Source organism: Petaurus breviceps, unplaced genomic scaffold (genome assembly GCF_028583685.1).
Source record: "Petaurus breviceps papuanus isolate PSGF00001 unplaced genomic scaffold, PetGlider_PUasm1.0 99, whole genome shotgun sequence".
In the NCBI taxonomy this organism is placed as follows: Eukaryota; Metazoa; Chordata; class Mammalia; order Diprotodontia; family Petauridae; genus Petaurus; species Petaurus breviceps.
The window spans coordinates 2,316,278-2,326,999 of NW_027187465.1; the positions used below are offsets into that span (position 1 = coordinate 2,316,278).

The 10,722-nt window shown below is 43.9% G+C and overlaps 1 protein-coding gene across 1 annotated transcript in view; it reads right to left on the minus strand.

Moving 5' to 3' along the window:
* Positions 1-10,722, minus strand: part of HORMAD2 (HORMA domain containing 2) — a 73,167-nt gene that overhangs the window by 41,141 nt on the left and 21,304 nt on the right. The window contains exons 6-10 of the mRNA XM_069081427.1: positions 9,508-9,528; positions 8,913-8,939; positions 5,929-5,996; positions 3,685-3,836; positions 3,261-3,547 (exon numbers count right to left, since the gene is read on the minus strand). Coding sequence (XP_068937528.1) covers positions 3,261-3,547; positions 3,685-3,836; positions 5,929-5,996; positions 8,913-8,939; positions 9,508-9,528 — 555 coding nt within the window. The remainder of the gene's footprint in view (positions 1-3,260; positions 3,548-3,684; positions 3,837-5,928; positions 5,997-8,912; positions 8,940-9,507; positions 9,529-10,722) is intronic.

Sequence of the window (10,722 nt, forward strand, 5' to 3'; positions counted from 1 at the left end):
TCAGAGTAGGACTAGGTAGAAATTTCCTAATAGTAGATATTGGAGAAGGAATTAAAAACTCTAAAAATTTGTCCCCAGATACCTTGAAAATCAAATAGTCAAATCTGTAATCAGGAAGCATTAAACTGAAAGCATTCAAATTTAGAACTACAACTAAGGAAAGAGAATCAAATATTTTTAATATAACTAAAATCTATATTTGATACTAATTTTTCTTCACAACAGATTAATGCTTAACCTATATTTTAATAGGAGTGACACAAATTCTCACTCTGAAGTTCTCATTGGGAAAACCTAGTTGTGTGAATGGATGGACGCAGACACTAACAATACTGTGGGCCTCTAGAAAGGCCACTGAGCCATGGCCCACAATCCTGGGTGGGAACAGACTATACAAGTTCTTGGGACAAACAATGTTTAAAATCCAGCTGTCTTTCCAAAGCATTCCCAAAGGACAAAGACAAACAGGAAACCACTGAACATGCTTCCATCTTGGGAAAGCTGAAACTGTCCATTCTATTTAGTAATAAACCACTTCTGGAATCATTTCAGAAAAGAGTGCACAGTAAAGAAAGATTTCAAGAAAGCCTATGAAAGTAAAGTAATTTATCCATTGGTAAGAAATGAGAGAATCTGGGGCGGCGAGGTGGCACAGTGAGTAAGAGCGCCGGCCCCAAAGTTGGGAGGACCCGGGATTGGTTCTAGCCTCAGATACTTAATACCCACACACAAGAAAAAACTGGCTGTGTAACCTTGAGCAAGTTACTTAACCCCAACTGCTTAAAAAAAATGAGAGAATCCAAGGGCATCATTTTCTGTACAGGAATAAAACTTAAATCTCACTCATCAGTTCTGCGTGTGTACTGCCCTGAGCAGTCACGTGTTGTATGCGTGTAAGTGCGTGTGGCAGCCTGGCTGTGTATTCAGATAAGACTATGAGGTAAAAACAAGAAGCATCAGTGAGACTTTTTTTTTCTTAAATCTTAAAGGGAAAAAAAGTAAGTTGGGGCAGGAGGGACCACTCTGTTGGCTTAATTCAATCATAATGTTGAATCAGGACTGGAATTTAATAAACAAGACAACCCAGGACAAAAGGCTTTGGGAAGAAGCTTCAGAAACCCCCTGGTCGTTCCTTAAACTCTACGCAAAGCTCTGTACATGTTCCCAGAAGGTAAGTGTCCTCCGCTGCGGCTCTTCCACACCTTTTCATGCTTCTCCACACCTCTCATGGCTCCCCCTCCCTCCAGCTTCTTAGCGGAAAACCTTGAGAACCCCCTAGTTTAAAGGAAAGATGGAGGCCATTCACCAAGAGCCCTCTTCTCCCCTTTTCACCATCTCCTATCACTCCGACACCTCCCCCACTCTCTTCTCCTTCACCCGTCTCACATGAAGAGGTGGCCTTTCTTCTTACCAAGACAAATGCCCCTACCTGCCCCAGGGACCCCATTCCATCCATCTCCTCCAGCAGATTGCTCCCGCTGTCAGCCCAAGTCTTTCACTTACTTTCAGCCTCTGTGCCCACTGGCTCCTTCCCTCCTGTTCTTCCCCCATCTTCCCAGCCCTTCTATTTCTTCTATCCTCTGTGACCGCCATCTCGGTACTGATGATTTGCTAATCTCTGCCCAGCTCTCACCTCCCTGCTGACTTCTAAATCTCCCACCTTCAACCTCCTTTGGGACATCTCAAACTAGACGTCTAGTGGACCCCTTAAGGGTGACACATCTAAAACTGACTCCATTACTTTTCCACCTAAACCCTCTCTGCTCCCCAACTTCCATATTCCTGACCAGAGCATACTCCCAGTCCCTGCGGTGGAGCCCTGGGAAGCATCCTGGACTCCACACTCTCTCTCTCTCACCCCAGCCCGTATCTCAGCTGATGCCCAAGCCTATGGGCTTCACCTTTGCAGCAACTCTCACACACATCCCTTCTCTCTTCTGACACTGCCTCTACCTGGTGCAGGCCCTCATGACTTGACTATGGCAATAGTCTGCTGGTGCATCTGCGTGCCTCAAGTCTCTCCCCACTCCAGTCCATCCTCCATTCAGCCACCAAAGTGACCAAATTGTCCCCTACTCAATAGACTCCAGTGGCTCCCTATTGCCTCCAAGATCAAATTTAAAATCCTGTTTGGCATTCAAAGTCCTTCATAACTTGGCCCTAAGAACTATTCTTATACCTTATTCCCTGCCAAGCAACCTTTGATCCAGTGATCCTGGTCTCCTGGCTGTTCCTTGAAGAAGATCCTTCATCTCCTAGCTCTGAATGTTTTCTCCACCTATCCCAAATGCCTGGAACACTTTCCCTCCTCATCTCTACCTCCTGGTTTCTCTGGCTTCCTTTAAGTTCCAACTAACCCACCTCCTATAAGAAACCTTTCCCAAGGCTTCTTAATTGTAGTGCCTTCCCTCTGCTGATTATTTCCTATTTATCCTGTATATTGGGCAACTAGGTGGCTCAGTAGATAGACCCCAGGCCTGGAGTCTGGAAGACTCATCTTCCTGAGTTCAAATCTGACTTCAGACACTTGCTAGCTGTGTGACCCTGGGCAAGTCACTTAACCTTGCTTGCCTCAATTTCCTCATCTGTCAAATGAGCTCGAGAAGGAAATGGCAAATAATTTCAGTATCTCTGAAAAAGACCCAAATAGGGTCACCAAGGGTCTGACCCAACTGAAATGAGTGAACAACTACAAATGCTATGTGCCGCTTGTTCATGTGCGGTTGTTGGCATGTTCTTTGCGTATCCACTTCTTAGCACACAGTAGGAGCTAAAGCAATGTTACTGACTGACTGCCGGAGCATTCTTAAAAGTCTCCTGAAAAGAGAATCACAGGCCTCTTCCCGTGTCTCCCAACCTGAGAAGCCTGGACGGTCTCCCTCACGCCTGACCTGAAATCCTCTTACTGCAATCAGAGTTCATTCTGCATGTTCACGAAGGCAGAACTGTAAATCTGCCAGTGACACGGGAAATTCTGAGAAATAATGAAAATTTCCACTTCTAGTTAAGAGATCTAAAGACACATGTCTAAAGACTCTTTATAGATATGAACTATTCGATATAATTCCAACCACACTTCTCTCTTAAAGAAAACTGCCTGTTAAAAATCAGACTGCACACTCCTTGAGGCCAGGAATTGTGTCTGTTCTCCTTTTTATCTTGGTACCCCCCACAGAACCCAGTATGGGACCACAGCATCTATACACACTTGGCAAATGGAGGGAACTGAGGCAAAGGAAGCTTTTTAAGCCTTTCCTTACACTAGCGCTGCCTTCTCCTTCTTCTTCTCCTCCTCCTCCTCCTTCTCCTTCTTCTTCTTCATCGCAGTCAAGGCCTTGATGGGAGATCTCCGTGAAGCTATTCTCCTGAAGCAGATCGCTGCCTAGATTCATCAGCCTCTGGTTCTTGGTCATGATTTTCACTTTGATACTGTGAAAATTGGTGGAAACCAAACCCAGCTTCAGGCTGACGGGATCTCCCTCAAACAGAAGGCCCTGGGCCCTTTCCCCTTTCTTGAAACCAGGGGGCTGGTACTCATCAGGTGTTACTGAAAAGGGAAATGAGGACATAGTCAGTGGAGCGAGGCCCGGCGTGTAGCAGGGCCATGGGCCTTCACCTCCAGGATGCTGAACCAGACCCCTGCCGTCTGAGCACGAGGACTGCCCGGGGAAGGAAAGAGCCTACCCTCATTGTAGTAGCAGAGCCTCATGGTCAGCGTGACGTCATTGGGAAGGGGCCCAAGATTCTGCATCAGGACATAGAGTTTGCGAACGAGGAGGATGCTGGCCTTCTTGATCTCTTCGCTCGTCGTCCCGCCCTCAAAGCTGGTATTCTTGCTATAATCAGAAGATAGAGTGAGGGAGCGATTCTCAGAAACAGGAAATGTTCTCTTACAAGAGGAATAGTCATTTTTGCTACGGGACAGAGTACTTATAAATAACATTTTGGGGTAGGTTTTGCCGACTTACCCAACCAGAAACAGAGGCAATTACTCTCTTTACAAGGCATTTTTTGCTTTACAAAAGGATTAGTAGGTCTGACTTCCCCTCCTTTCCTAGCCAGCAACCCTCATTTGGGATTTCTTTGACTTTTCTACAATACCCACCTCCCACCTTTTCAGTTTTCTTTTGTGCTGTCTTCCTTTCTTCGAGGGCAGGAACTGTCTTTCTTTTTTGCATTTGTATCCCCAACACTTAACAGAATGCCTAGCACATAGTAGGCATTAAAAATTTATTGACTCAATTATTTAAATTGCAGACCTTTACATATTTGAAATATAATTTGATTTTTAAATATTTTATTTACATGTTTCACTGAAGTTCCTACTGAGAGTAGGTACTGTAGTGGGCATTTATGGGAAGATGTGGGCCAGGGCCCCGGGAGACCGGTTGGCTTGTAGTCTACTCTGTTGAAAAGAGTCCCACACTGGGGCAGTCCTAAGGTCCTTTGTAGTCAAGTGGAAGGAACATCAGGCTGGGCATCTGGGCCCCAGATTCTAGTCCTTATTCACTAACTAGACTCTTTGGGTTTCAGCTTCCTTGTCTGTAAAATGAGGGTATTGGATAATTTTTGAGGTCTCTTCCAATTTTCAAAAGCATGATCCTATGAGGCCTCTCCAGCATTTCCTTCTCTAATTATGTCTGGACTTCTATAACCTATGGGCAAGGCGACTCCTTGCAGTAACAAGTTCACTTTGAAATGCCCCTCTCAGGAGCAATGAAAACTGCTGAACTCCATCTCTCAGGGCCTACTGTGTGAACCTTGGCAACCTGAAATGGTTGCATCTGCACACCTGCAGCACCACTAAGGAAGGGAGGAAAAGGCCAGCTCTTTACTGCATTTCTCTCCTGGGAGAACTATATTTTCTAAGGGGAGAGCCAATAATACAAAAGCAAGCAAGTAACCACCAAATTCAAATCATAATCTTGGTTTCTAGAAAATTACCAATAAACCCTAATTTTCCCTCCCCCATCAAAGTTTGAATATCACTGCTTCAGGCGGTTACATCAGCATAAAATCAGAGAAGCAGAGAATTTCAGGATTGGAAGGCACCCTGGAAAGGGCTTTCTAAAACAAATCCAACCAGCATCCAATCTCTGCTTCTGCTATCAATGAACACTTAAAGAATGAGCCAAAGGTCTGCACCACACTGGGAGTCTCCTCAATACATCCTAGTTGGACTACATGGCCTCTACGGTGCCTTCCAATTCTGAGATGCTCAGATCCTATGGTGCTTGGAAAATAATCTATATGAGCAGAGGAATTGTCTGATGAGATCACAGATTTCTCCAAGTATAAAATCTAAACAATTATTGGTGAGTAAGTGTGTTTGTTGTATAGCAACACGGTTAAACAATTATTATATTGAATGCCTACAGTGTGTTCACAATACTTCTGAATGCACTGGTGGGAGGAAAAAAAGGAGGGCGTGTGACTTGTCCTTTGTTTCCCATCCTTACTTGGCTTGGGGATCTCAGGTACAGTGGTAACCATTCCTGGCTCTCCCCCATGGAGCATGGCCAGCGTCATCATTCTTAGATCCGCCAATCAATCCCCTGCAAGCTCAGGGTGGAGGGCCCCTGCTACACAAGGAAGTTTGACTGCATCTTGGTGGGTACTCCCTCCTGTTACACTGCAACTCCACTCTAATTCAGACAGTATTTTGGAATGGCTATGAATGAAAACTCCATCACCCTGTGGGCATCCAAGTAGGTTAGCAACCTTTCCAACTTGGTAGGACCTGTCACTGATTGTGCCCTCTGGGTAAAGTCTTCAAGAACCATGATGGGATGAAACAATGGAACATGCAAAGAGAGAATGTCTCTCCTGGATCTTGTCCATCCCTGCCAGATGGCAACTCTTCTGAGAATGATGATATTGCAGGCTGATTACAATTGTTTTCATTAAATGTTTAAAATGAGGGTCTACCTGACAAAATCCATTCTAGGTCCTTCCTTTGTGTATCGGAATTTGAACTGGTATAACTCTGTAACTTTCTAGAAATGTCAAAGAAAACAGATAAACAGATTGGTTTAGAAAAGATCTACAGAAACCTTCCTACTTGTCTAAGGACCCCACCCAGAATAATGTTTTTAAATGCAAAAAAAAACAAAATTTATAGGATTAGAAAAGAAACCAATTATATTTAAATACCATTAGAGAAATAGTAAGCTCACAGATCCCCAAGAGCCCCAGCTCAAGAAGAAGACTCCCTACTCTGTGGTGGGTTTATGGGAGGACATGGCCAAGAGTGGCCCAGCTGAGGCAGGCATGCATGTGCAATATTTCAGCAATGAAACTGCTAACAACCCAAGCCCATAGCAGTATGTGCCTCCATCCACAGCTAAGGATTTCCTTTATTTTTTGCATTTGTTTCTCCATCACCTTACATAAACCAGAGTAGGCACTTAATAAATATTTGTTGGGAGATTATCAATTGACTATTTCCCATGAATGCTGGCTAAGTTTTCTTACTTCTATTCTTGTTTCACAGTATCATATGATTCAGAAATCATATTCTGAGATTTGGGGTGTCAGCCTTGCAGAGGTGGGAAAGCAGGTAAAAGGAAGCTGGAGGCTGGACTTCAGTAAGGGGAATCCCTTATTGTACTCCACACAGGGACTCAAAGCAATCTCCTTTCCAAACCCAAGATCGAGGAGAGAGGCATGGCTGGAAAGCAGCTCCTAGGAAAATGATCTGTAGGCTCTGAGAACTGCCTGGGGAGCTCAGATGTGAATGGACTTGCCCAGGGCACAGAGTTGGTATGTGTCGAAGGCAGGACTTTAATCCAGATCTTCATGAGCCCCAAAGATCCTTTATCCCTTATACCAAGCTGACTGTCAGGTAAAAACAAGAAAAGATGGAAACCATGTGTGTGGGGGGCCGGGGGGGGGGAGAAGGTATTCTGAGGAGATCAGGCATATTAGTATTTCATTTATGGGGTGATGAATTATGCAAGAAGGGGAGGAATAAGCATTTATAAAATGTCTCCTATGTGCTGGGCACTGCAACAAGGACCTAACACATATGCTCTTATGTGATCCTCACTGAGGCAGAGGTTCAGTGACTTGCCCAGGGTCACACAACTATCTTATCTAAGTGTTTAAGTCTTGATTTGAACTCAGGTCTTCCTGACTCCAGGATCAGTGCTCAATCCCCTGTGCCACTAACTGCCTCTAAGAAAAGAATGATGATTCATTTCCTTTGACCCAGCAACCTTCTTACTATGTAAAACTCAAAGAGGTAAAAGACAGAAAGGTCTCATATATACCAAAATATTTGTGATGGTACATTTGGGGGGAGGGGGGAAAGAAGGCAGCAAAAATTGGAAGTAAACTGGGTGCCCATTGACTGGAGAATAGCTAAAAAAATTTAATTCAAATTTTGCTATATGAATTAATGGAATATTATTGTGCTATAAGAAATAGCAAATATTGGGTGGCTAGGTGGCACAGTGAATAGAGCACCGGCCTGGAGTCAGGAGGACCTGAGTTCAAATTAAGCCTCATACACAACACAAAAACTAGCCATGTGACCTTGGGTAAGTCACTTAACCCCAATTGCCCTCCAAAAAGCAAAAAAAAAAAAAAAGAAATAGCAAATATAAAGAATCTAGAGAATTATGGGATGGCCTATAAAAGCAAATGCAGAGCAAAGAAAACAAAATATTGAGACCAATGACTACAATAATATAAACCAAAACATTAAAAGAAAGCCAAATTCTGATGAATTACAATTAATGGCCTTGATCCTGCAGAACAGATGAGAAAACATACTTCCCTCCTCTCAATAAAGAGGTGGGGGACTATGGGCACAGAATGGTGCATACACTGTCAACCATTCCTTTTTTCAGTTGACTTTCCTTTATTATTTTTCCTTGTTACAAGGGAAGGTTGTATGTAAGGGTAGAGGTATAAAAGGAAACAACTGGCCGGGGGGAAAAGACCAAAAATAAAACTTTGGCTTTTTAAAGAAAAGACTGTAGGAAAAAAAGGTAATTTAGGCAATAAGGCAATCAGTTTGGATTTATGTCAGAACACCAGTGTCAGCACTTTTATTCTTTCTTTCTTTTTTTTTTTTTTTGCTCTTTGGAAGGCAATTGGGGTTAAGTGACTTGTCCAAAGTCACAAGGCTAGTAATTGTGTCAAGTGTTTGAGGTCATATTTGAACTCAGGTCCTCCTGACTCCAGCGCCAGAGCTCTATTCACTGTGCCACCTAGCTGCCCCCAACATTTTTATTTTTTTTTAAAGCAATTGGGGTTAAGTAACTTGTTCAAGGTTACACGGCCAGGTGTTTCTGGGTGGGTGCTAAGTGTCTGAACCCGGATTCGATCCCCAGGTCATCCTGACACTGTGGCCAGTGCTCTTACTCGCTGTGCTACCTGGTCACCCACATTTTTATTCTTTCAATAAATGAAATGACTTTACCATAAGACATTTTAACCTTTGAAATTTAAAAACGTCACCTATAACATTATAAATATCCCTTTATATCAGTGCAGTATGGAATGGACAACACAGTGCTCAGGGCTTTTTTCTAACAGCGTCTAGGATTTGGTTTTCATTTTCTGAAATCTCCTGTCCAAGCATCAATGAGATCTCAGTTGATGATGTGGTAAGGAAATTAAATCCAATCCCATCCAACTGAACAAGCATTAATTAAGTGCCTACTAGTTTCAAGGAGCTAATAGTAAGCTCTAGAAATACAGAGGTCAAAAAACTAAGTCTCTGGCCTCTAGAAGTTTACATTCAATGAGGAGAAAGCCACATGTAAAATCACTTAATCAACAAGCATTTACTGAGCGCTTACTATGGCCAAGCAATGTGCTAGAGACCAGAAACATGCATATTTCAAACTGAAGTTAAGCACATCTAAGGAAATATACTTTACAGATGATTTTTTTCTTCTTACCTCTGGCTCCTCAGGATTTGTATAAATCTGTTTTAATAAAAAGTAAAATTTAATTGATTTTTTAACATACTATTCTGCCTACTTTGACTATACATCCCAAAAGGTTTGATTGCTCTATATTAACCTAGGATTGAATTTAGTTATATAATGGCTATCCATCACTAGCCATTGGTATCACCAATGAAAGTTTCAAGGCCTTCCTTTCTGGTTTGGTTTGCCATCTCCAAGAGATGCCTAGCAAACGGTTTCTCACTCCAGAAGAATGGAGTCTAGTTATGCACCAGTCTCTGAACTGAGCTCGGCTGGTCCTCCGACAGAGGCGGATGGGCCTAATTCATCTATACTGGGGGAATCTCTCTGATTCCTCCCTGTTTTCAACCACATACACAATCACCATTTCCAAAGAAAAGTCAACAAAACTTCCACAACTGAATTTTAAGTTCACAAGGTAAGGATGAGGATGGGGCCCTGGCAACAAATGAGGGAAGCTAACAAGTATTTGTAAATACACTTTGGAACACAAAAGGGTCAGGTGTCTCCGTCTTCCAAAGAATAAGGCAAGGGGGAAAATGTGAGTTTTGAAATATTTACTTACTGCAAGCACTGCCATGTGAAGCTGCATGAGAAAAGAAAATAAGTGTTAGTCTGCCTCTACATGTTCCAGACTCCTCTGTTAGTACAGATGAAGATGTGTCATTTAGTTTCACTAAATCTGGCTCTAGAGAGGATCCAAAGGCTTGAGCGGGCAGGCAGCAAGCATTTATTGAACACCTACTGTGTGCCAGGCACAGGGCCCAGTGCTGGACATACAAAGAGAGGTAAAAGCCAGGCCCTGCGCGGTCACCCGCTCATTGGCACATTCATCGAACCGCTCGAGGGCGCACAGCCTGGGCCTTTAAGGAGCTGACCAGAAGGGATGAGCACACTGCTGCTTATCACACAGGCTCAGCTATGAAATGCAATGAAGCCGCTCCAATAACTTTAGCTCACGCTCTGAATGCTGCCCATGCCCCCTGTCCTCCAGCTCCTTCTCTGGGGCCCTTGGTGACACCCACTGAGCTGCCCTCCACCCGTCTTCCCACCACCTCCGGCCCCAAGAACAATAATCAGGTCAATGGCACCCTTCCGGGAAAGAGCAGGCCAGTCACTCACCCTCCATCCGGGTGGCTTCCTAGGCCGAAACATGCCCTCCCTCCCCTACATCCCTACATGTGCTGTCTTCCTCTACTAGAAAATAAGCTCCTCGGGGCGGCTAGGTAGTACAGTGAACAGAGCTCCAGCCCTGGGGTCAGGAGGACCTGAGTTCAAATCCAGACTCAGACACTTAACATAAAAACTAGCCATGTGACCTTGGGCAAGTCACTTAACCCCAATTGCCCTACCTTCCCCCTTCCAAAAAGCAAAAAGAAAAGAAAAGAAGCTCCCTTGAGGGCAGGGGCTGTCCTGCTTTTGTATCTGTACCCTTACTTAGCACCACATCTGGCACATATTGTGAACCAAATAAGTACTTTTTTCATTTATAGGGCCATATAGCTGGAGCTAAACTGTAAAGGCAATGAGTTTAACTTCTTCATTTTACAGGAGGCAGAGAAGCATTAAGTGACTCACCTAAGGTCACACAGCTAGGGTCTAAGGTGGCTTTTGAACCCAGATCTGCCCTGATTGAAAATGCAGGACATTCCCCCATTCAGCACCAGCAGACTTGGAAGAACACAGGAATTCCAAAGCAGTGTAGAACCAACCAGCCCAGGGCTGGGCTCTAGACCACTCCCAAAGCAGCCCATCAATGGAACGTTAGCGACACCACGTG